The sequence below is a fragment of the Triticum urartu genome, chromosome 3A (genome assembly GCF_056163025.1).
Source record: "Triticum urartu cultivar PI428250 chromosome 3A, HENAU_Tu73, whole genome shotgun sequence".
NCBI classification, from domain to species: domain Eukaryota; kingdom Viridiplantae; phylum Streptophyta; class Magnoliopsida; order Poales; family Poaceae; genus Triticum; species Triticum urartu.
Window position 1 is genome coordinate 466,784,839 of NC_141875.1, and position 26,427 is coordinate 466,811,265.

The 26,427-nt window shown below is 45.5% G+C and overlaps 2 protein-coding genes across 3 annotated transcripts; both read right to left on the reverse strand.

The window, feature by feature from the left end:
• Nucleotides 1–9,261: 9,261 nt before the first annotated feature.
• Nucleotides 9,262–11,070, reverse strand: LOC125548502 (uncharacterized). 2 transcript variants are annotated; one of them, XM_048712088.2, is made up of 4 exons: nt 10,788–11,070; nt 10,531–10,660; nt 10,146–10,261; nt 9,262–9,945 (listed from the first exon to the last, which is right to left on the reverse strand). In XM_048712088.2, the coding sequence occupies exons 1-4, from the start codon at nt 10,918–10,920 to the stop codon at nt 9,464–9,466; spliced, it is 861 nt and encodes a 286-aa protein (XP_048568045.1). In that variant the 5' UTR covers nt 10,921–11,070; the 3' UTR covers nt 9,262–9,463. The 2 variants fall into 2 exon arrangements, with proteins under 2 accessions (XP_048568045.1, XP_048568044.1); XM_048712087.2 differs by having other exon boundaries at nt 10,125–10,261; nt 10,788–11,068.
• A 6,265-nt stretch (nt 11,071–17,335) lies between these two features.
• Nucleotides 17,336–22,129, reverse strand: LOC125544424 (mitochondrial carrier protein CoAc1). Its single transcript, XM_048708120.2, has 7 exons — nt 21,625–22,129; nt 20,780–20,865; nt 20,481–20,688; nt 19,149–19,278; nt 18,796–18,980; nt 18,559–18,690; nt 17,336–17,777 (listed from the first exon to the last, which is right to left on the reverse strand). The coding sequence occupies exons 1-7, from the start codon at nt 21,790–21,792 to the stop codon at nt 17,673–17,675; spliced, it is 1,014 nt and encodes a 337-aa protein (XP_048564077.2). The 5' UTR covers nt 21,793–22,129; the 3' UTR covers nt 17,336–17,672.
• Nucleotides 22,130–26,427: the final 4,298 nt, after the last annotated feature.

Genomic DNA, 26,427 nt, shown 5'->3' on the forward strand with positions numbered 1-26,427 from the left:
ATTCCTTTTGAGCCTTAAGTACTTGTTCTACTTGAGTGGTAACCATAGAAGCATGTTTGCTAACAAGTTTAAGTTCACCTCTAATATTGGCCATATAATCACCCAAGTATTTAATCATATCAGCATCTTGTTTTAATTGTCTACCAAAATAAGCATTGAAGTCTTCTTGATTAAACATAAAATTATCAAACTCATCCAAGCATTGACTAGCAATTTTAGCAGGCGGGATTTTAGCTTTATCATATCTATAGAGAGAATTGACCTTTACTACCGGTGTCAGGTTATCGAGGTCTGGAGGTTCTTCAATAAGTAAAGGGTCAAGATCATATGTTTCCTCAATAGGCGGTAAATTAAGACCATGTATTTCTTCAATAGGAGGTAAATTCTTAACATCTTTAGCTTTAATACCTTTTTCTTTCATAGATTTCTTTGCCTCTTGCATATCTTCGGGACTGAGAAATAGAACACCTCTCTTCTTCGGAGTTGGTTTAGGAATAGGATCATTAATTGGAGTAGGAGCTGGCTCAGGAGCTAGCTCAGGAGGTGCCCAATTATTTTCATTTGTCAACATATTATTCAATAAGATTTCAGCTTCATCTGGTGTTCTTTCCCTGAAAAGAGAACCAGCACAACTATCCAGGTAATCTCTGGAGGCATCGGTTAGTCCATTATAAAAGATATCAAGTATTTCATTTTTCTTAAGAGGATGATCAGGCAAAGCATTAAGTAATTGGAGAAGCCTCCCCCAAGCTTGTGGGAGACTCTCTTCTTTAATTTGCACAAAGTTGTATATTTCCTTTAAAGCAGCTTGTTTCTTATGAGCAGGGAAATATTTAGCAGAGAAGTAGTAAATCATATCCTGGGGACTACGCACACAACCAAGATCAAGAGAATTAAACCATATCTTAGCATCACCCTTTAATGAGAACGGAAATATTTTAAGGATATAAAAGTAATGAGTTCTCTCATCATTAGTGAACAGAGTAGCTATATCATTTAATTTAGTAAAATGTGCCACAACAGTTTCAGATTCATAACCATGAAAAGGATCAGATTCAACCAAAGTAATTATATCAGGATCAACAGAGAATTCATAATCCTTATCAGTAACACAGATAGGTGAAGTAGCAAAAGCTGGGTCAGGTTTCATCCTAGCATTTAGAGATTGCTTATTCCATTTGGCTAATAATCTTTTGAGTTCATATCTATCTTTGCAAGCTAAAATAGCTAAAGACGCTTCTTGATCAAATAAATAACACTCGGGAATAACAAGTGATTCTTCATCATCACTTTCATCATCATAATCAGATTCAATATATTCAATCTCTCTAGCCCTAGCAAGTCGTTCCTCGAGAAAATCACCAAGTGGCACAGTAGTATCAAGCATAGAAGTAGTTTCATCATAAGTATCATGTATAGCAGAAGTAGCATCATCAATAACATGCGACATATCAGAACGAATAGTAGAAGCAGGTTTAGGTGTCGCAAGCTTACTCATAACAGAAGGTGAATCAAGTGCAGAGCTAGATGGCAGTTCCTTACCTCCCCTCGTAGTTGAGGGATAAATTGTTGTCTTAGTGTCTTTCAAATTCTTCATAGTGTCCAGCAGATATAAATCCCAAGTGACTCAAAGAATAGAGCTATGCTCCCCGGCAACGGCACCAGAAATTAGTCTTGATAACCAACAAGTATAGGGGATCGCAACAGCTTTCAAGGGTAGAGTATTCAACCCAAATTTATTGATTCGACACAAGGGGAGCCAAAGAATATTCTCAAGTATTAGCAGCTGAGTTCTCAATTCAACCACACCTGGAAACTTAGTATCTGCAGCAGAGTGTTTAGTAGCAAAGTAATATGATAGTGGTGATAACGGTAACAAAAGAGTAATGAAAGCAAAGTAATATTTCTGGTATTATGTAGTGATTGTAACAATAGTAATGGGAAAGTAAATAAGCGTAAACCAGTATATGGAAAGCTCGTAGGCATCGGATCAGTGATGGATAATTATGCCGGATGTGGTTCATCATGTAACAGTCATAACATAGGGCGACACAGAACTAGCTCCAATTCATCAATGTAATGTAGGCATGTATTCCGAATATAGTCATACGTGCTTATGGAAAAGAACTTGCATGACATCTTTTGTCCTACCCTCCCGTGGCAGCGGGATCCTAATGGAAACTAAGGGATATTAAGGCACCTTTTAATAGAGAACCGGAACAAAGCATTAGCACATAGTGAATACATGAACTCCTCAAACTACGGTCATCACCGGTAAGTATCCCGATTATTGTCACTTCGGGGTTAACGGATCATAACACATAATAGGTGACTATAGACTTGCAAGATAGGATCAAGAACTCTCATATATTGATGAAAACATAATAGGTTCAGATCTGAAATCATGGCACTCGGGCCCTAGTGACAAGCATTAAGCATAGCAAAGTCATAGCAACATCAATCTCAGAACATAGTGGATACTAGGGATCAAACCCTAACAAAACTAACTCGATTACATGGTAAATCTCATCCAACCCATCACCGTCCAGCAAGCCTACGATGGAATTACTCACGCACGGCGGTGAGCATCATGAAATTGGTGATGGAGGATGGTTGATGATGATGACGGCGATGAATCCCTCTCTCCGAGAGGTTTTAGGGCTTGGCGGCGGCTCCGTATCGTAAAACACGATGAAATCTTCTCTCCTATTTTTTCTCCCCGAAAGCAGATATATAGAGTTGGAGTTGGAGTCGGGAGGTCTCCAGGGGGCCCACGAGGTAGGGGGCGCGCCCCCACCCTCGTGGACAGGGTGTGGGCCCCCTGGTCTTCATCTTTGGTGAGGATTTATTATTATTTATTGTAAGATATTCCGTGGAGTTTCAGGTCATTCCGAGAACTTTCGTTTTCTGCACATAAAACAACATCATGGCAATTCTGCTGAAAACAGCGTCAGTCCGGGTTTGTTCCATTCAAATCAGACAAGTTAGAGTCCAAAACAAGGGCAAAAGTGTTTGGAAAAGTAGATACGACGGAGACGTATCAATCTCCATCATCGTGTCTTCATGAAGTTGTCTCGCCAACTATTACTACTACCACTATGGCTAACGGTTAGCAATAAAGTAAAGTAATTACATGGCGTTTTCATTGCACGCAGGTCATAAATAAATTAAGACAACTCCTATGGCTCCTGCCGGTTGTCATACTCATTGACATGCAAGTCGTGATTCCTATTACAAGAACATGATCAATCTCATACATCACATATATCATTCATCACATCCTTTTGGCCATATCACATCACATAGCATACCCTGCAAAAACAAGTTAGACGTCCTCTAATTGTTGTTGCATGTGTTTACGTGGCTGATATGGGTTTATAGCAAGAACGTTTCTTACCTACGCAAAACCACAACGGTGATATGCCAATTGCTATTTACCCTTCATAAGGACCCTTTTCATCGAATCCGATCCGACTGAAGTGAGAGAGACACACACCCGCCAGCCACCTTATGCATCAAGTGCATGCCAGACGGTGGAACCAGTCTCACGTAAGCGTATGTGTAAGGTCGGTACGGGCCGCCTCATTCCACAATGCCACCGAATCAAGATAAGACTAGTAACGGTAAGAAAATTGAACAAATCATCGCCCACAACTACTTTGTGTTCTACTCGTGCATAGAATCTACGCATAGACCTAGCTCATGATGCCACTGTTGGGGGTCGTAGCAATAATTCAAAATTTTCCTACATGTCACCAAGATCAATCTAGGAGATGCTAACAACGAGAGAGAGGGAGTGCATCTTCATACCCTTTAAGATCGCTAAGCGGAAGCGTTGCAAGAACGCGGTTGGTGGAGTTGTACACGCAGTGATTCAGATCGCGGTCGATTCCGATCTAAGCACCGAACAACCACGCCTCCACGTTCAACACACGTACAGCCCGGGGACGTCTCCTCCTTCTTGATCCAGCAAGGGGAGAGGAGAAGTTGAGGGACAACTCCGGCAGCACGACGACGTGGTGGTGATGGAGCTCGTGGTTCTCCGGCAGAGCTTCGCCAAGCGTGACGGAGGAGGAGGAGGTGTTGGAGAGGGGGAGGGCTGCGCTGGGGGAAGGGGTGTGGCAGCCCTCCCATCCCCCACTATTTATAGGGGAAGGGGAGAGGGGGCCCCCAGATCCCATCTACAAGGGGGGCAAGGGGGGTAACTTGCCCCCCAAGCATGAGGCGCCCCCACCCCTAGGGTTTCCCAACCCTAGGCGCCTTGGGCCCCTTGCGGGGGGCATACCAGCCCACCAGGGGCTGGTTCCCTCCCTTGTTCAGCCCACTAGGCCCACTGAGGCAGGTGGCCCCACCCGGTGGACCCCCGGACCCCTTCCGGTGGTCCCGGTACAATACCAATAACCCCTGAAACCATTCCGGTGACTGAAACTGGACTTCCCATATATAAATCTTCACCTCCGGACCATTCCGTAACTCCTGGTGACGTTCGGGATCTCATCCGAGACTCCAAACAACCTTCGGCAACCACATACTATTCCCATAACAACTCTAGCATTACCGGACCTTAAGTGTGTAGACCCTACGAGTTCGGGAACCATGCAGACATTACCGAGACATCTCTCCGGCCAATAACCAATAGCGGGATCTGGATACCCATATTGGCTCCCACACGTTCCAGGATGATCTCATCGGATGAACCACGATGTCGGGGATTCAATCAATCCCGTATACAATTCCCTTTGTCTATCGGTATGTTATTTGCCCGAGATTCGATCGTCGGTATCCCTATACCTTGTTCAATCTCGTTACCGGAAGGTCTCTTTACTCATTCCGTAACGCATGATCCTGTGGCTAACTCATTAGTCACATTGAGCTCATTATGATGATGCATTACCGAGTGGGCCCAGATATACCTCTCCGTCATATGGAGTGACAAATCTCAGTCTCAATTTGTGCCAACCCAACAGACACTTTCAGAGATACCTGCAGTGCACCTTTATAGCCACCCAGATACGTTGTGACGTTTGGTACACCCAAAGCATTCCTACGGAATCCGGAAGTTGCATAATCTCATGGTCTAAGGAAATGATACTTGACATTAGAAAAGCTTTAGCAAACGAACTACACGATCTTGTGCTACGCTTAGGATTGGGTCTTGTCCATCACATCATTCTCCTAATGATGTGATCCCGTTATCAACGACATCCAATGTCCATGGTCAGGAAACCATAACCATCTATTGATCAACGAGCTAGTCAACTAGAGGCTTACTAGGGACATGTTGTGGTCTATGTATTCACACATGTATTATGGTTTCTGGTTAATACAATTATAGCATGAACAATAGACAATTATCATGAACAAGGAAATATAATAATAACCATTTTATTATTGCCTTTAGGGCATATTTCCAACAGGACACACTCTCCCCTTCTCGTTGTTATGCATCTCCTAGATAGATCTTGCGTGAGCGTAGGAATTTTTTTGAAATTGCATGCTACGTTCCCCAACACAAACTCCCTGGTCTCCATCAATGCTTTAATCTCGGCTACGTGATGCTCGTACGCTTATTGTGAGGGGTCATCATTAGACAAATTTGACAGCACCACCGATGAATCAGATTGGACCAGGACCGACATATCTGAATGTTGGTTGGTATAGGATATAAAGTATGGTTGGATGGTATAGGATACAAAGTATGTTTAGAGGGGGTGATTAGACTACTTGATTAGATAAAAAGCTTATCATTTTCCCAGTTTTAGTTGTAGGCGAGTTTTAGCAATTCTATCAAGTCAAAAGCAACACCCTACACATGCAAGTCTGAGAGTTGAGCAATGGAAAGTAAATACTTTGCATATGAACGTAAAGGAGGGATCAGAGAAATCAAATGCAATGAAGAGATGGTGATTTTTGGCGTGGTTCCGATAGGTGGTAATCCACGTTGATGGAGACTTCGCCCATGGAGGGTAATGGTTGCGCAAATCCACGCAGGGCTCCACCCATGAAGGGTCCACGAATAAGTAACCTTGTCTATTCCATCATGGCTCACGCCCACGAAGTACTCGCCTCACTCGGGGTAGATCTTCACAAAGTAGGCTATCTCCTTGCTCTTACAAACTACTTGGTTCAACTCCACATGATCTTGGAGGCTCCCAAGTGACACCTAACCAATCTAGGAGACACCTCTCTCCAAAAGGTAATAGATGGTGTGTTGATGATGAACTCATTGCTCTTGTGCTTCAAAATATAGTCTCCTCAACACTCGATCACTCTCTCATAGATTTGGCTTGGGTAGAAGAAGGATTGGAGTGGGAAGCAACTTGGAGAGACTAGAAATCAAGGTTCAAATGGTTGGATTGGAATGCCTTTATCTCAACACAAGTGTCGGTGGTTCTCTCTCAAAAAATAAATGGTGGAAGTGTAATTTTGTTCTGATGGCTCTCTTAGAGAGTGAGTGGGGGTGGAGGTGTATATGTAGCCAGCACCAAAAATCCAACCATTACAAACTTTATACACAACTTGGTGGCATCGAAATGAAATCTTGGTGGAACCGAACAATGCAAAAGATTCGAATGTTAGGCTTTTCAGTGAGACCAAACGGATCCACCTCAGACGAACCAATTTGCGATGACCTAAGCAAAACCTCATTTCGTAGTTTCGATCAATTCATCTCGGTAATTCCAAAATGGGATTGATGGGTTACAGAAACTTGGTCACTACACTTCGGTAGGACCGAATGTCATCTCAGTTCTACCGAGTTTCTAGGGTTTGGGTGTGGCTCTGTCTAGGTTGAACTCGGTGGGTCCGTATGTGAAGGTTTCGGTGGGACTGAGTTTAACATTTAGGGCTTCGAAAGATTGGAATGTGGGAAAGTGGCTAAGGCTTTTGGAGCAATATCTTCAAGCAGTTTGAGCAATTAAGTCATGATCAAAACCTCATCCCCTTTTAATAATATTGAATTTTCTATGGACTCAATGTGATCTTGGATCACTCAACCAAAAATGAAGAGTCTTGAAGCTTTTGCCAATGTGTTTCCTTAGCACTTTGAGGGTCCAAATCCACCATGCCAGCATTGAGTATCTTTGAGTAGGCATTAGTTCAATGATATATATGTTGTTATTAATTACCAAAACCATCCGGGGATTAGTTCCACTTTCAGATGGCTAGTTTCATTCCTTGCATTAATGCATGTACTTTAGCCTCGGCTTTGTTGCAATTGAAGATTACTCGATAGGCCCAAAGATGATAGAACCATCGCCACGACGCAAAACCATGCCAGTTGCTGCAACTCCATCATGCTCTGAATATGATCCATCCACCGAGAGCGCCACCCACCCGGATTTCTAAAACTGGACTATTTTGTACTTTTCACCCTTTTCTATGCGTTTCTTCATGTTATTTCTTTTCTATTGATTTTTGTGTTTATTTTTTTTCCTTTTTTATTCAAACTTTTTATTATAAATGCATCAACAATTTTTAGTTGAGATTTTCCAATATGCACAATCATTTCTTAAAATTTGATAATATTTTTAAAAACATAATCTTCTTAAAAATATTGGAACATTTTTGGAAATGAGTTTTTTTAATCAACAACTTTTCAAAAATACAAACATTTTTTATTACTCGTAATTTTTAAATCTAAATTATTTCTTAAAATTGAGGAACTTATTTTAAAGTTTGTGAGCATTTCTTTTTTTCATCCTCATTTTTTGAATTTCATTATTTTTTTCATCCTATCTGGTGTAGTCAGTTTTTTTGGAGAATACTAGAAGAAAATCACTATTGTCCAAATTGCTAAGGAAGCTAGGCTGCTGCTTTAATTTGATTGCTCGATAATTCGTCGTGGCGAGTGTCAAATAAGAGGTACCCTAGAGGTGGACAAAGAAACTGCATGGAATGCCTTATTCTACACTAGTTCAAAATAGTAACTCGCCAGTTTTAACTTTTTGAATTTTTTTTGAATTCAAAACTTTCTAATAGAAACGTCTAAAATAAAATAATCCGGCTGATAAAGTGACCGGAAAAAAATACTGAGCCCACGAAGGGATACGTAGCAGCCGCACGCGGCGTGTGATAGGGATATCTTACATATACCTAAATAGTTGACTGTAGCTATTTTGATTTCTCTCAACACACACAAGCCACCTCATTATTTATTTCCTTTTTCTTATTTCTTAAGTTGCATGCTCTGCCTATTATTCTTCCTATCCATGCACCACATCAATAAACCATGCATGTTTGCCACGTCATCAACATGTCATTTCATCATGAGCAGTAAAATTTTCCTTTCAGCATAATTAGTTCTTACATTTTATCCATGTCACGAGGCTATCAGTTTTAGCATGTGTTCCCGCTGCAACGCACGGACCATTTTCTAGTTCCACCCACAATAAAAGCTCCCGAGGTGCATGACAAAATCAACGCGGCATCGATCGGCACTGTACAGTTACGTGCACAAGAGGAGGTTTCGTGACACCATGATACGTTGCTGTTGTGCAGTGTAGAATCTATGGCCTGTTCAGCCGCAAATGGAATGGGGAATTTGCGCGTCCGGGTGCCATGCCATGCCCCTCTCTTTATCAAAGTCATGATGACGCCTTGTGCGGTTGTGCCTTTGGTGCAACGGCCCCGTGACCGACCAGCAGCCCCCCGGAGCGCGCGAGCCTGCGGGCCGCTCGATCCGCGGCAGGGACATTTGCAGGACTGTAGCGCAGTCCCGTCTTTTACCTACGCCCGTGCCGTGGGATCGGCAGCTGAACGGTTGCGGTTTTGCCGTTCTGGTCAGTTTCTGCAGACAAGGAATTAACTCAGTTCTTCTGGAAACAAGACGCCTGCCGATCGACCTTCGCCTACCAACAGAGGTTTCATTTCAGTGAAACCCGTGGGCTCCAAACACCTTTATTTTTACTTTCACAGCTGATGAGGGTGGGAGATGTTTTGCAGTTGACACTGTTTTTTTGTTATGATACTGCTTACACCTGACAGATTTAACAATTTCAGTATGTTTAGCACCGGTTACTGCACGAGTGAATCTTCAGAAACATCCTCTCATAAGATAGGAAGGAAGATGATAATGCTTGACGATAGGAGTGTGTATAATTTGCGCAGCTAGCTCATGCATACACTACATATTCCCACCGTCATGCATGTGTCTCTATGCATGCATAGCGGGTACGTGCCTCCGGCTGTACACATCGTAGCATACAAAACTATATGTGGTGTAGCTAATCAGAAGTTTCCTCTTTGGCACACGGACAAGCATGATATATATACTTATAATGACATATATAATTCCTACAATATATATTTACACGTAACACATGTAAATACTAGCACAGTAGTATACCCTAGGAAACGTACATGAGGTAATTATTCCATCATCAGCTAGGAGTATATAATTTCAGGAAGCCAACTACTAGATCAAGCCATACATACACCTACCCAAATACCCCCAACCAGTAACTCAGGGAACCCAGTGGAGCTGCATGCCGGTGTTCGCGGAGAAGCTGTCGACGGACGAAACACTGGCCGCCGACGTGGACGAGGACCCGAGGATGGCGTCCATGAAGTCCGCCACCGGACCCATGCCCGGATCGGCGGCGAAAGCGCCGGCGCCCTTTGGCTCGGCGAACACCGGGAGGCAGCTCCGATCAGCCCCGCCTTCTTGAGCCAAGAGGCTAGAGGCGCCGTTCTCCGGGCAAGCATTGGCCGCCGCGTGGCACAGCCTGATGAACTCCCCGTCGACGGTGTACTGGAGGTCGCAGCCGGGGACGGCGCCGTGGACGGGGAGGAGCAGCGGCTGGGAGGTGAAATTGAGCCATGCCGCGGAGGATGGAGGGGACTGCGTGGCCACAGCTTGAGCCGCATTGTCCAGCGCGTTGAGCGACGCGCACCCCGCAGCTGCGATGCCTTGCCCCGCCCCATCCAGAATGTTGTAGTACAAATCTGTACCAAAAACGACATAGTAACTCCGAGTTAGTGCGTACGGTAAGTACTGGTGTACCACTATACATGTTTGGTATCAGATTAGACGGTTCTTTTGGAAGAGAAAATTAACTAGTAGCTCTGCAAGCAATTTCGTACGTACTGGAGTAGTTACTGGTACATGATCTACTACCAGTTACCTGCAGAGGAAGGGATGTTACCGGAGTGGAGGCTGCCCACGGCCTGCGATATGAGCTTCTTCTTGATGGTGGAGTTCCAGAAGTTCTTCACCTCATTGTCCGTTCTGCCAGGCAGGTGCTTGGCTATCTGGGCCCACCTGCAGCGCAGCAAAGCACAGCGCACAGCACACGTTTTGGCATTAGCTCAATCTGCTGCCATTTGTGTCCCTTTCATTCCTTTTCTCGAGCAAGCTAGCTAATGTGATTTCAAACTACTCGCTTTGCGTGTAGGCCATGCAGACGCACAGATAAGTGACTGTCATGTGTGCAGGGGAATGAAGTTACAGCAGCTATGCAGAGGTGATTTGCATGTAGGGTAGGGGCAAGCACCATGCATGCATTCAAGCTGGAGCAGGAGGATGTTTACCTGTTCCCTAGCACCCTGTGGAGGTCGACGATGAGGGCTTCCTCCTCCTGCGAGAAGCTCCCCCTCTTGAGGTCCGGCCTCAGGTAGTTGATCCACCTCAGCCTGCAGCTCTTGCCACACCTCTGCAGCCCTGCGCGCATGAATGAAGATGTACACATACATATTCAGCAATGCAGAAAGTGAGTGGTCAAGAACACAGCCAGCTAGCTGGTGGAACTGAAGCAGCAGAGGTCGAATCCGCAGGCCCCCGCACCTACCAGCTTGTCTTGGGACTGAGCTCCAGCAGCCATGGCCATGCGCGGTGATGTACTTGACGAGCTTCTCGTCTTCCTCCGGCGACCACAGGCCCCTCCTCACCTTCTGCTTGTTGCAGCAGGAGTGGTGCCCCATCTCCTCTCTCCTCACTCAACTACTACTTCACAGTTCACACTCACCGCAGGCTGCACTGGTTATAAAGAAGATGAGATGAGATGAGAGAGGGCAATGTGGCGAGTGTGCATGCATGCAATGCAATGCAATGGCCACATCTAAGGGCAGGCAGATGAAAAGCACGGGGAGGAAAAGTTGGGCCTAAACCTGTCGAGCCCTATCTAGCACGGGCCCCCGTCCAACCTACTCGTGAGCAGCATGTTACATAGGTTACTTCAAAAGTGAGTGGCTCGAGCGAGGGCCTAAGGCGATGAGGCGTGACTGGACTAGACCACCGGGCGAGGGGCGTTTTGGTCCTTCCACGCTCCACCCCCTGCGTTATGAGAGAAGACTTGTGTGATGGGGCTGTGCCCCTATGCCTGGCTGGTTTTGGGAACTCTTGTACTGTGCGCCTCCGATCCATGCCTGTGAGTGTGCAGTGTGTTGATTAGTCTAGTTTGCATGAGCGGAAATTTCACTGCCACTGCCTGCGGTACATGGCATGCATGCAGCAGCTACCATTTGGACTAGTATCAATTCGTCAAGAAGATATGTAATGGCGGCCCATTTGCGCCTTCTGACCCTTCATCTATATATGTGTGCTGCCCTAGCCTTAAATGGTCTTTCCCTGCTCTTTACTTCTTTGGCATGCCGTTCTTACATGCCCACATGCACCCTTCGGGAAACCAATTTACCTCTGCGACTGCATCACTTTTTTTGCGACTTTGTATATATACAGAAAGCAATGTGTCCGCGTGCATTCATTCATTCTGCTTTGGCAGAAAGGTCGAGATTTGGGATCGCCCTGTGTGTGCCCTGCCAATTGCCAAAGAGAAAGACGAGGAGCAAAGGGCTGCAAGAAGGAAGCTCAGGCTCGAGGACATGCACATTATTGGGCAGCCTCCCTTCCCTGAAAACATTGCAGATGTAATTTAAGCAGAGTGGGTGGCCTTTCCGTATTTATCAGCGTCCAACAAAGCTTTGTGGCAAATTAAGGGCAGGCCGGTGATCTGATGCATGCATATATAGTCTGCTCACTCTGACTCTGGTTTAGTTCCTTCCTGCTATCTTCTGCAGGCTTTGTTCGGCTGAGGTGGTTTTTGAAGGAGAAATGGCAGGGTTTTTGAGGGGGATTAGATCCCCTACAAACCAAAATCCTTTTCAATCCATTCCAATCCCCCTGGAAGGAGGATTAAACGAACAAGGCCGCACTGGTTTTTACATTTACGGTGGTTTTATCTAGCACATGTTTCAACTTAATTGCCACCCCGCTCCGTCAGTCCCACAGCAAGGTAAAAGGAAGCCGATCATTGATCTCTCGAGGCTAAGGTAGTGTGTTCGCTGCCGAAAGACTGACGCGATAGCGGAAAAGGGGATCGCGCAGTGTGAGATAGGATCGAGCATGGAGTGGACTGGTGCAGCACATTGCGATGCATGGGCCATGCAGAGGGTCGAATGCAGGAAACGCGACAGCGCTTAGCATGCATGCGCCACCGTACGTAGCTCACGCGATCGACTCCGCCGATTCCCTGGTCGACCGGTGGTGAACTGGTGATCGAAGCGTGCACCACACGCGGGCCATGCGCACGTCGACCCTGGCCCGTAACACCACTAATGCGGCGGGCCCAGCGCGGCATGTCACGGCATGCAAGTACGTGTCCACCGCGGGGGAAAAGGGAAGAGGAGAACAATCATGTACCACGTACACGTCCGTCCGGTCCGGCCGGCCGGCCGGGCTGTGGCGTCTCTGTGCCGGATGTGATTATGGGAAGACAGTGCACGTACGTACGTGCGCTTTTCGCGGAATATGTGTATTAGGAGTGTATAGTACCGCTCCCAATACCTACGATTAACAAGTTGGTGTGGCGAGTTATTAAAAGAAAAAACAAGACTTTAATTTTCCTCTTGTACTGCACAGTGCACTGCAGTAGTCATACGTACACTCACAATCACACATTGGTAGGCAGTACATGGATGAGTAAAGTCTGTTTTAAATCCTAAGGGTGGTCATAGTGGGAAGTATCATATACTAGTATCATCCATATGATACTAATGTATAATACTACATCCATAGTGCATACTAACATAGATTAGTATCATAGTTGATCACATTTATTGCCATGCATGACATATAGTAGTAGCATAACATTTATTATGTTACGGTATCTACCTATGTTATTATAACCATCTCTCTCTTTTTTAATTGACTGCTACATAAGCATGTTTGTGAGTCTCAGGTGCATGTTACTACTTATGTTACCCCCACTATGGCCAGCCTAAATTTCTTGAGGCGGTCGGAATCTATCCCTGAAATCTACGCCTTGAACTTACCGAATCTGGTCATTTCCGGTCGTTGGGTGTCAAAATCTTGTTTCAAACTCATGGTCGTTGATTTGCGGTAGTGGATCGTAGTATTGTTGACGTGGCCTGGCTGTTTGGCATCATGGTGGTGTTGACAGCAGTTGAGCATGGTAAGGTCAATGCGTTGATCTTTTCTAAATATGAAACAACGAAAGATGACGGCGATGGATTCTAAAGCGCGTCTGCTAGACCGATTGGTGCTCTCGGCTCATCGTGGGGCGGCTTGGCGAGGCCACCGAATTAGATGATGCATATTGATGCGAGGTCAGAATACATCACCAAGGTTGTAGGTGTAGCGACAGAGGTCACCAGGAAGATGACTTTGTGCTGATCCATGTATTTGTTTCAACAGACTCTGCTAAATAATATAATAAAGATGACTATGTTCATCTCTTGATATAGAGGCGAGGGTTATCCTCCTTCCTGAAAAATAATGAAAAATAGAGTTTCTTAATGCATCGCAACATTTTACCATGGCAAAATTGTTGTCTACAACATTTGTACCATGTAAGTTTGTTTGTATCTAACAAGGTAAAAAAATTTCTCGAAATTGCCATGGGCTACCTCATTTCTTTCCCCTAAAATTTTCATGTCATTATTACAAAATATTACTGCCCCTGATTCATAACAAGTGTAGCAATTTCAAACTAACCCTAGTTCAGAACTGCGAGGCTTATCGAAGAGAGTATTAATTTTGCCATATCAAAGTACAAATTTTCTTCATTTTGTCGATGCACATACATCTAAAATTTCTGAATTTGCAAATGGCTTATCAGGCCATTGGGTCATGCTGGAGCCTGGAGGGTTGATCGAGCCCCACCGGAGGAATGGTCGTCAGTTTAATGATCCCTCGGGAGCTGACGCCCGCGTGTTATGCTAGTATTATTTTGGGATAGGCTAGGGGTAAATTGACTAAAAATTCTATTTGGGTCAATCGACCTATTTTAGTCGTCCGATGCAAAATAAGTGGTTCAGATTGCTTCTTCAATCTCATGCCCCCGCCTCCTTCTTCTTCCGCAACGCCCCAACCACCTAACGTGCCGGCTGGACCACCAGCCACCACCACCCGCGGTCGGCAACGCTACCGCGTCAGCCTCTCGCTGCCCCGCCCCGCCCTCTCCTCAACCTCCTACCACCAGCATGCTACCATCACCCCGCTCTCCCCTCAACGTACCCCCACCGCCACCCCCGACCATTCCTCTAACCCCGGCGACAATCAGTATTTTCCGGCGAACCTGCACCCCCCCCCCCCCCCTCCTCCCAAAGATAAATAGTGTGGTTTTCTGCCACCCTAAGATAGACGCAAGGGGCTTCTCTGGCGTCCGCTTCTTCCTTCCCTCCATCGGCCACTTCTTTCGTCCAAAATCGACTGACTAAAATGCATTTTAGGCGACTGACGTGCAGCTAAACTTTTCTTTTTACAAATGATTTCATTTGACAGTTAGCTAGATTAAGGCGTATGCTTTCCTTGCGTTAGCCGGAAGCAAAATGCCGTGTTGCGCGTACGTGCGGTGTGAGCGGCCGGAGATGAGCTCTGCACGAGACTATATCCGGCACGTATTCATGGCGCCCCTCCATGGAACGACAAATGTCCAACACTCACAAGTGGCAGTACGTAGAAACCGCGCCATGTGCACGAGCCAAGTACGCGCGCGCGTACCGGCCGTCGATCTCGTAGCTCTCTGCCTTGCTGCACTTGTAAGCGAAGCTACGGAAATGAATGCTGCTGATAGCTCCTACCACGTACGTGCAGCACGTCCAGGCTCGACAAGATAGTAAAATGCACAGTAATTTCTTCATGAAAAACACGGACAGATTTCCCCTTCCAGCGAGCATGTACACAGATAAAGAAAGATGCCATCCGTTGAAGAAGATACGCACGGGCACGGTGCACAGTCCAGTCCCGTTCACGTGTGATCGTTCCGCCCTCGGCTTTCCTAGGGTAGACCGCCGATGATGCCTGGACACTGGCTAGTGTGCGTGCACTGCAGAGAGAGAGACGATCCTCCGCCGGTCGTACAGCAGGAAATGTGAGCAGAAAGCAAGGGTTGCTGGGTGCGCTAGCTACTGGTGCATGCAAGGGGCCGGGCGATATGGAACGGACACGGACCCAACGGAGTAAGTGGAGTTGTTGATGCCCAAAGAGTTGCAACATTGTTTCTTTTTCTAGCTCGGGCCAAGTGGCTAGGCCTGAGTGTAACTTTCCGAACGGGGTTGCCAAAGGCATCTTGGACTAGCTAGTTCAGTCACATGCGCACGTACACGTACGCCATGCAATGCAGCTGGGGGCTGCAGGGCAGGGCACACGAATGCAGCTGTTGTTGAAAGCTTTTGTCCACTGGCATCGCTCGCCGTCCAAATCCACTGTGCCCTGAGATTCGCACGGTTATAATCTGACCGGCGTACCGACGGTGGTGCCTAGCAGGGAAACTATATGTGTTTGATCATGTGGTAACCGGCATGGGCTACAGTCTCAGAGACATTTAACATTTTACACACCTTCCCTCCACCAACGATCGACACCTCGCACGAGGAAACTTTCGCAGAGGAACACACGGCCTTAATTGCAGCCCCACCACGTCTCGTCTTATCAGCAGCGGCCACGACGAGAGGCAGACATGAGATGATCACTGATGGACGAATCGAATAGTACCCAACCTAACCTCGCGATTCAATTCACTCGCTCGCTCTCCCGAAAAGAACAGGAAAAAAAAATTCAACCAAACCTGCACGGGAGGGAGGGAAACGCGCCTGATCCGCGCCAACTCCGTCTCGCCGGCCGGCGGGCCAGAAGCAAAAACAAGGGGCCAAGGGCGAGGGCCGGTCGCTTTCGGTGGGCTTTCCCGATCCGTTAGCGTTCCGGGAGCGGCACGGTGGGTCGCCATCTCCCGAACGCGGGGCAGCGCGCGCACCGGGCTGGTCTGGTGGTGGTGGACGCCGTCGCTTTTGCACGGAGGCGACGAGCGCGGGAGGGCGCCGGGAAGAGGACAAGGCGAATCCCCTCGCCGATACGGCCGCCCACGTCGCCGCAACGGCACGCGGATCATCATGCGCTCGTCCGTGCGTGCGTGCATGCATGCGTCCCGGCGTACTCGCCGCGGTGTCAGTCGGTCGGTCGGTCAGTTCCCCCGGTCGGTCGGCCTCTGGGCGTTGTCGCCCCGGGCGAGCGGACGGGCCGAAACGACCTGGACTGCGACAACGGAGCGGACTCGCGTTGCCGGAAAAGGGGTTGACTTGCGGCGAGGTGCTCGCGGGCGCCGATCTCTCGGCTTGGCAAAAGGGCCGTGCCGCATTCATTACCATGGGCATGGTACCGCCTTTTATTTTCTTTTCGGTACACTTCTTTTTCCTTTCTTTACCATGGCGACGGGATCCCAGACGGCCGCGGCAGTTTCGTCCTAGATTATCGAATGCGCGTGTACTAGCTAACACAGATTCATGATGCATCTCAAGTTAGCTTTCGCCCGTTTGACAAGAGGTGACGTGATAGAAGAGCTGCTTCTACTTGCCAGTTTTTCAGGTAATCTGGAACTTATCGCACGGTAATTCCTCACAGACCACAAAGGCGGCAGCCGGTCTTCCCTGAAGAGGTCCAGTTAATTGCGTTTTTTGTTTTCAGATGTATAACTGCTTTCTATGCAAACATACAAGAACAGAGCAGATCAGAAAACAGAAAAGAGGAGTATTGATGACGGGGTAGTGGCGAATGGAGATACCCCACATTTGGATAAGGGAAATATGCACTAGTTACAGCTTGTTACTGTCTACAATGTGATAGAACATTACAAGGATCCAGTTGTAAGTTGTAACAGGAAGCTTAATTCAGTTCATGTAAATTTTACACGACACCAGTACGAACGTAACCAGAGTATGCGATACAAAACATATGCAGGCCTTCTCAAGACACGAAGGTGCACAAAAAGCTCGCAGTACTCAAAACATGGGCTTTCAAGCACAAATTCTTAAAAATCAGCTCGCAACACATATAAATGAGATAGGGACCGTCATTTTTTGGCAACACATGGAACTCAAGACAAGCACTGCAAGTCTGTTTCGCGTATCTGTAATTTCATCATCAAATACTATCCAGTGACAACATTCCACCTAGTGGATAAAGTATACATGTTGGTGAAAAAATAAAAATGAATTCGAAAAAATATAACGAAAAGAATATGTCAGCTGGGGTAAGTACGCAACACAATTACTACGTACCCCCTCTGTAAAGAAATATAAGAGTGTTTAGATCACTATAGTAGTGATCTAAATGCTCTTATATTCCTTTACGGAGGGAGAATAACAATCATGGACTTGATGAGGCTTGAAGCCTCCAACTGGCACTTCATAGATGTGCCTTTCTTTTGTGGATAGAAGCTTCAACCAGAACCTTGCTCAGGCTTTATGCTCTCTCTCGGAGGTATCTTCAGCAAATGCTTCATTGTGTCGTATGCGGTGAAACCAATAGCCACTGAGGGTACCACCTGCAAAATTACCAGTATTTAACATGAGAAAAATTATACTCATGTGAACTGCAAATTTCCTTCGTGACATGAAGGAACACTCTCCAACAGGCACAAGATTTAATAATGTTGCTTATGTCCAAGGATACACCAATTATATCAAGTTAAACACAAAAGAATTTGGGGATGCCATATAAGAGCCACTGGGAAGCGTCTTTGTGCTAGTTGTGGGACTACTGCATGGATATGGACCTATATGTCAATGGGACATCAAGTCACAGATGCAAAAAAATAAGCTTCTATGTAATTTAAAACACAATAGAAATGCCACATTCCAGACAAGGTTACCGAGCATCAGCCAGAATAATCTACTCAACGACAACTGTTCGCTGGCAAAGGGTTCACAAGAAAGCGGTACAGATTGCTTAACGGCCTGTCCGGCTTGCAGGGATTAAGGGGGATTTAGCTCAATTTCCTACCAATCCCCTTTAATCCCAGCAGATCCCTACCAAACTGAACATGCCCCAAGGGGATTCAACAAAATTGTGAGACACCATTTTCTTTCTTTCTATCATGTCCTGTGAATGGAAGTGTGATTCAGGCAGGCTAAAACAGCAGAACAGAGTGCAAATCCTCCTAAAATATTCAGACCATCAAGGAGTTAATATAATTGGCTGGAGCAACATAGACGTCCAAGATTGTCTAGCATGTTCAATACTAAATGTACACCTTTTGAAGCGCAAGTAGAAAACAAAATCGGAACTGTAAGAAAAACTTGATGCGTAATCATCAACAGGACTACCTTGATATAATTGAGGCTCAGACCAGCAAATAATTGTCTCCATCCCTGTGTTTGTTTGATGATCTTAAGCCCCTGGAATGTACCTGTTATTCGTGGGCCACCAGACTGATCATGCTGCAGATGACTTTGAACCTAAAAAGTGGCAAATAAGAAGTGATGAACAATTGACGGGTTTGTTAAGAACATTTAAAATGATCATCTAAAAGTACGAAGTAGCATATGGAACAAATGAAGTACCTGCATTTGTCTCCTGACTACATCTAGTGGGTAGGTTAAAGTTTGTCCAAATAAACCAGCTGCGGCACCACAGGATAGTTTTAAAGTGACAGAATTTTTGTAATCTTCAGGTACGTGTGCCTTCAACCCTTCATATATGTAGAATTTAAGACCAGCATAGGGAAGTATTCCCATTAGCGTTGGACCTGAATGCAAATATTCAGATTGAGGCATCAACAGTATAACAACCACAACGAAAATAAAGGTAATAAAATTATCTAGACAAAAAATAATAAGAATATATATAGCTCAAGCAAGTATAGATGGTGTTTAAGTACTAGTGGTATAACATGGCTGTAAGACTGTATCCATACCTACTCCACGATACAGCGCTCGCACTCCACCTTCTGAGTAAACACCTCTGAAGACATCTTTTATTCCTCCATATGATGGTGTAGCAATTGGCCTTTTCAAACCATTGCTAGGTTGATCTGTGTTATTAACCTGTAAGCAATGTAAAACAAGTTCAACACAACAGAACGAAAGTTAAAAAATAGCAATTCAAACAACACAAGGGATCTTCCTAGAATTTGGGAACATCACTACTACTAGAACCCAGAAAAAAAAATTGTATTGAAGGAACAACATACTTGTTCACAAGAGATGACTGATGGACAGTTCAGAGTTTAGGCACCATTTTCTAGTGGTAATGTAATTTACTAGTTTACTAGTCCGTGAACTTGCACGGATAGGTGTTGTTATCTCACAGCAGCATAATGCAAACAGTTGAGCAGGAATACACTTTATACAATGTACTTTACAAAAATGCTTAGGTAATCCCCTGAGCAACATAATCAGGTGTTGACCTCCTGAACCTACAAAAGTACTGCCTCAATGCTTCAGGAGAAGGCTTATAAATTTTGTCTTAAGGCAAACGGTGCAAAGTTTGAACTTGGTCAAACTTTGCACGTTTGACTTCAAACAAAATTATTAAGCCTTTTCAAGGATGGATGGAGTATGCCAAAATACAGCCTGGTGGCGGTTTAGGATGCCAGATTTGCTAAAATATGGATGTGGTTTTGTCGTGCGTGCAGCTTATATCAGCACATTCTAACAGCCCAGCAACATCCTAGTCAGTTATAGCAGATAAAAAAGGTTCCTCATTCCAACATAATGAAGTGATGTTTCATCAAATACTGAAGTTCTTACAAAATTAATCATCAGACAAATATCCAGAACACTATGTAGAAAAAGGATTTTTATTTTGTTGTCATCATAGCAAAATTTGGTGACTTAAGGTACATACGTGACAAACCAACATCCATGTCAGCGAAATCACACCTCAAAGTTCCTCGATGAACCAGTTCTCTATATTCAGGGGTGTATATCTGTTTGTGCAGTACAAGGGTTGAATGGAATTTCGTGTGTCCGCGTGTGAGTGTACAAGTATGTCCAGGGAGAGGCAGGAGAGGGGGGAGGGGACAAAGTTATAGAAGCGCCTTTCACCAATTTGTTGGGTATCAGTTTCAAGATCGTTTTTGCAAACAATTTTGTTGACTGTATGATTAATTATTACCTTATCAAACCAATTTGATACTGAGTACTAAGATTGTGCTCTACGATTGAGTATGAATATGTAAGCACAGGAGTACACAGTAATACAACAACAACAAAACCTGCTAAAATGTGAGCACACAGTACAATACCTGGAATGCAAGCTTGGTCCTAGCCAAGTCCAAGGGATAAGTGCACAAGACTGCAGTCCCGCCTGATGCTGAGCCTGCTAAAAGATCTACCACAGGTCCTGTGCCAAGTGTAGGGCAGTTACCCAAGATCCAACACCTGTATCGCTCATACGCCATATAATGTAATGCAGCATAAGGAACAATTCTTAACACACTGGCACCATTTCCCCTGAAGTAGTACCAAGACATGGTTAGCTAAACATATTATATGCATCTTCTGTAATAGTAGTATACAAGTAATGACTTGAATTGCAACATACTTGTAAAATCCCAAGACACCATCATGTTTTCTCAGTTTATTCAAGGATTTCAGAACTCCGAGAGACCTGAACTCATTTGTTCTAGTCTGCAGAATCAGAAAGTAAGAATGTGTTAGCAATCATAATCATTTAGAAACTTATAACTTGAATGAGAACATCTAAACCTCCCAAAATAGTATCATGCGCAAATTAGGCACGCAAAACTAATGAAGCAGCTGGTAGCTACTGCCACATCTTGCATACACAAGACCAATGGAAACAGACACTATATCAATCCTATGGAAGTGGAACTTGGTAACCGTCACATCAACAATAGCCTTCTTTACCAAATGGCACCACAAGTTGCATGGAGAAGATCTCATAATGCTGAGAAAATCTCTCATGACCATATCCCAGCAACGCAGCCCTCCGAAAGACAGGTGGATAGCACCCATGCTTAACGGAACAACGTTAATAGACCTAGGCGTGCTTATGGTACAGAATGTAGAAGCTCCTCTAGCGCAGCCTCACATCTGTAAGTGCCAGGCGTGCCTTGTACATCGGTTTCACTAAAACAGAGCTAATGTTCTATGTCAACAGAACTGATGCACAAAGGCACACTTGCGCATCAGTTTCATTGACATGGAACTCGTGTCGAGGGACGTGCAGTCACATTCAATCACAGGCTTAGGAGAGGCGTGTCCTTCTCAATATTGAGGAGCGCGTTATCACATTCACAGGCTTCAAAATCACCTTTCGACTAACAACAATCTTGACGTTGACATATCATGCCTAAAGCCGCATACCCACGAAAACTCCATGAAGGAAATCTCTACCGTCCATGTGGGCGGAGGAGCAGAACGAACCTGTAGCAATATCTTGAGGCGCTCGAGCGGCGCGATGGCGGTCTTGGAGAAAGCACCGGCGACCCCGCCGGCAATCATCTCCTTGGCGAAGACGGGCATGAGGTCGAGCGCGCAGAGGTCGACCCGGGCCGCCGCCACGGCAGCCGAGCCCTGCGAGGGGGTACCCATGCCGACGGCGCGCTCCTTTCATCCAAATCAAGCACCCCCAGCGCGAAGAATATCCTCCTGGGGCGCCGGCCCGAAGGATCCCGCCGGTCGGGTCACTTGCGCGGCGGTCCGGTCAGGCCAGCCCGGCCTTGCGGCCCACGACTCCTCCGCCGCCGCCGGATTTGACCGAGGCGACGACCTGCTTCCCACGGCCACGGGGGTCGATTTGCGGTTTGCTCTGGCTCCTTTTTTTGGAGATTTATATAATAATAAAAATGAATGTTGAGGATGGAGGGGGGGATGTGCAGGGCGTGGCGTGGTGGCGGTGGCCGAAGGGGCGATGAGTAATATGCGGGAGAATCTTCGCGGCCAAACCTTAAATATCAACGCCGGTTGCCAGGAAAGCAGGTTTGCTGCTTTGGTTCGCGTGTGGCGCCCTACTACCCGTGCGTGGAAATGTCTGGCGAGTCTTGTTCCGAAACGTGCAGTCCAAGGAGTCGTACACGCGAAGAGTCCAAATTGCACTTCTCCTTTTTGAGAATCCGTCTATGGTTCGGTGGAAACATATCCGATTGGGAAAATATAAATACGGAAACCAACATTTGCTAGAAACCCATAAAAAAAGTTTCAAACATGTTACGGGATGTGAGTTATAAAAAAGACGAAATCAGCATTGAAAAATGTCATACAGTAACGTCACTATTCATTGCTGAATTTATCTTTTTGTAGCTCGCATCCGTAATGTGTTTTCACTTAAAATTTCACATGACAATATAACACCATCCTCTTAGCATCCCATATTTTTCGAAAAACATTAAAACTTTCAAACATGGTTTTCACAAAGTTTTCATTGGATGTTGGTTCCCGTATGATATTCTCTCTATCCGATTGTACAGTGAAAAACGGATATTTTTAAATAATACTTTTAATAATTTTGAAAAATAATACATCATTTTCAAATGTTACGAAAATAATACAGCGTCGAATTAGGTTAAGCCGACTAGATCCGGTTGGCCATGGCGTAGCCGATTAGAATCCAGTTGGCTTAACCTAAGCCGACTAGGATCCCCTCGTCCACGCGGCAGCCGATAGGGCCCGCTCGTCCATGCGGCAGCCGACCAGTGGCTGGACCACGTCACTCGGCCTAGCTGGCCACCAGTCGGCCACGCCTTAGATGATAGCCCAATCGACTTCGGCTTAGTCGAAAGGTGGCCACTTAGCCATCGGGTCGGCCCTTTTTCTCTCTTCTTCCTCCTCTCTTCCTCCTGTCTTTTTCTCCTCTCAATAACTGAAGCGCCTCAATTTAATACTTCTTTGTGAGTCGATTGTTTGCCCGATTTCCATCGTAGTTCCAGTCTAGAGGATTGGGGGAGGCAAGGGAAACCTCGATCTCGTGATTGGATAGCTCATGGTGGTCTTGGTGATGGTTTTTGTGAAGGTGGTTGTGGTGCTCCAGTGACTCCATGGTGGTAGTGGTGGTGGTATGGTGGTGCTCCGGTGAGAGAAGTCTGTCGGACCCGTGGGATTGGGGGTACCCAGGCCCGTCTACCTGCGGCCCAGGAAGCGGCGCGTGTCGTGGGCCCAGAATGGCCCACCTTCAAGTTTCACGAGCAAGGCCCTCGCCTCGTGAGGCGCACGTTAGCAAGTACCCTCAGGAGCTCCCCAAGTCCCTGACGCAAGGTACCTTCTGAAGCTGCCTCCGAGACCCCTCGCGGGGCGGATATGTATCCATGGAGATGCATATCAACGAGAGGGGAGAGTGTGTGTACGTACTCTCGTAGACCGTAGGCGAAGCGTTTATTAACGCGGTTGATGTAGTCGAATTTCTTCGCGATCCAACCGATCGAGTACAGAACGTACGGCATCTCCGCGTTCAGCACACGTTCAGCTCGCTGACGTCCTCGCATTCTTGATCCAGCAAGACGGGCGAAGTAGTGGATGAGTTTCGACAGCACGACGGCGTGGTGACGGTGGCGGTGATGCTATCTCTGCAGGGTTTCGCCCAAGCACTCCGAAAATATGATCGAGGGACGAACCTGTGGAGGGGGTGCCGCACACGACTAAGAGATTGTCGTCGGCTTTGTGTGGCATCCCCTCCCACATATATATAGGTGGGGGAAGAGGGGTGTTTGCGGCTTGAACTACGTCCCCAAAGAAGAAGGGATGATGCAGCACATCGACGGTAGGTATTTCCCTCAGTGATGAGACCAAGGTTATCGAACCAGTAGGAGAATCACGCAACACTACGTAAACAGTACCTACACATAATGAACAAATACTTACGACCCGACGTGCTAAAGGGGTTGTCAATCTCTTTCGGGTTACGGTGCCAGAAATTGTCGAGTTGACGGGATAAAAATATGATAGACTGGATAAATTGATTACGAATAAATGCAAAATAAAATAAAGTGCAGTAAGGTATTTCTGGGTTTTTGGATTAATAGATCTGAAAATAAAAGTGAATAAAAATAGATCTCGAAGGTAAATATAATAAAGAAGAGACCCGGGGGCCGTAGATTTCACTAGTGGCTTCTCTCGAGAAAAATAGCATACGGTGGGTAAACAAATTACTGTTGGGCAATTGATAGAACTTTAAATAATCATGATGATATTCAGGAAATGATCATTATATAGGCATCATGTCCAAAATTAGTAGACCGACTCCTGCGTGCATCTACTACTATTACTCCATACATCGACCGCTATCCAGCATGCATCTAGTGTATTAAGTTCATGGAAAAATGGACTAGATAAACGGATCTTTACCTCCGGACCAATCCAGAGCTCCTCGTCATGTCCGTGATCTCATCCGGGACTCCGAACAACATTCGGTCACCAACTCATATAACACTATATCGTCAACGAACGTTAAGCATGCGGATCCTACGGGTTCGAGAACTATGTAGACATGACCGAGACACCTCTTCGGTCAATAACCAATAGCATAACATGGATGCCCATATTGGATCCTACATATCCTACGAAGTTCTTTATCTGCCGATCCTTATGACAACATACATAATTCTCTTTGTCCATCGGTATGTTACTTGCCCGAGATTCGATCATCGGTATCTTCATACCTAGTTCAATCTTGTTACCTGCAAGTCTCTTTACTCGTTCTGTAATACATAATCTTGTAACCAACTCCTTAGTCACTTTGCTTGCAAGGCTTCTTATGATGTGTATTATCGAGAGGGCCCAGAGATACCTCTCCGATACAGGGAGTGACAAATCCTAATCTCGATCTATGCCAACTCAACAAACACCTTCGAAGATACCTATAGAGCATCTTGATGATCACCCAGTTATGTTGTGATGTTTGATAGCACACAAGGTATTCCTCCATTATCCGGGAGTTGCATAATCTCATAGTCGAAGGAATATGTATTTGACATTAAGAAAGCAAGAGAAATAAACCATCACATCATTCTCCCAATGATGTGATCTCGTTATCAAATGACAACACATGTCTATAGTTAGGAAACCTTAACCATCTTTGATCAACGAGCTAGTCTAGTAGAGGCTTACTAGAGACATGGTATTTGTTTATGTATTCACACATGTATTTAAGTTTCCGATCAATGCAATTCTAGCATGAATAATAAACCTTTATCATGAATAAGGAAATATAAAATAACAACTTTATTATTGCCTCTAGGGCATATTTCCTTCAGTCTCCCACTTGCACTAGAGTCAATAATCTAGATTACATTGTAATGAATCTAACACCAATGGAGTCTTATTGTTGATCATGTTTTGCTCGCGGAAGAGGCTTAGTCAAGGGGTCTGCTACATTCAGATCCGTATGTATTTTGCAAACTTATATGTCTCCATCCTTGACATTTTCACGAATGGAGTTGAAGCGTCTCTTTAGGTGTGTGGTTCTCTTGTCAAGCTTGGATTCCTTCGCTAAGGAAATTGCTCCAGTGTTGTCACAAAAGATTTTCATTGGACCCGATGCACTGGGTATTACACCCAGATCGGATATGAACTCCTTCATCCATCCTTCATGAAGCAACTATGTACTCCACTTCACGCGTAGATTCCGCCACGATGCTCTACTTGGAACTGTACCAACTGACAGCCCCACCATTCAATATAAATATGTATCCAGTTTGTGACTTATTGTCATCCGCATTAGTGTTGAAGCTAGCATCAACATAACCATTTACGACGAGCTCTTCGTCACCTCCATAAACGAGAAACATATCCTTGGTCCTTTTCAGGTACTTTAGGATGTTCTTGACCACTGTCCAGCGATCCACTCCTGGATTGCTTTGGTACCTCCCTGCCAAACTTATGGCAAGGCACACATCAGGTCTAGTACACATCATAACATACATGATAGAACCTATGGCTGAGGCATAGGGAATGACTTTCATTTTCTCTCTATCTTCTGAAGTGGTCAGGCTTTGAGTCTGACTCAATTGCACACCTTATAACACACGCAACAACCCTTTCTTTGACTGATTCATTTTGAACTTCTTCAAAACTTTGTCAAGGTATGTGCTTTGTGAAAGTCCTATCAAGCGTCTCAATCTATCCCTATAGATCTTGATGCCCAATATATAAGCAGCTTCACTGAGGTCTTTCATTGAAAAATTCTTATTCAAGTATCACTACTGGAAACAGAGAATTTGCCATCAGTCAGGTCTT

What these genes read in the sequence shown, in the direction of transcription:
- LOC125548502 (XM_048712087.2), bottom strand. Translation starts at nt 10,920, where the DNA reads ATGGGGCACCACTCCTGCTGCAACAAGCAGAAGGTGAGGAGGGGCCTG. An exon ending in CACAGGGTGCTAGGGAACAG is followed by an intron (nt 10,262 to 10,530) that starts GTAAACATCCTC and finishes GCTGCGCTGCAG; the next exon opens with GTGGGCCCAGATAGCCAAGC. An exon ending in TAACATCCCTTCCTCTGCAG is followed by an intron (nt 9,946 to 10,124) that starts GTAACTGGTAGT and finishes TTTTTGGTACAG; the next exon opens with ATTTGTACTACAACATTCTG.
- LOC125544424 (XM_048708120.2), bottom strand. Translation starts at nt 21,792, where the DNA reads ATGGGTACCCCCTCGCAGGGCTCGGCTGCCGTGGCGGCGGCCCGGGTC. An exon ending in GGACCAAGCTTGCATTCCAG is followed by an intron (nt 19,279 to 20,480) that starts GTATTGTACTGT and finishes CATTGCTTACAG; the next exon opens with GTTAATAACACAGATCAACC. An exon ending in TGAGCCTCAATTATATCAAG is followed by an intron (nt 17,778 to 18,558) that starts GTAGTCCTGTTG and finishes GTAATTTTGCAG; the next exon opens with GTGGTACCCTCAGTGGCTAT.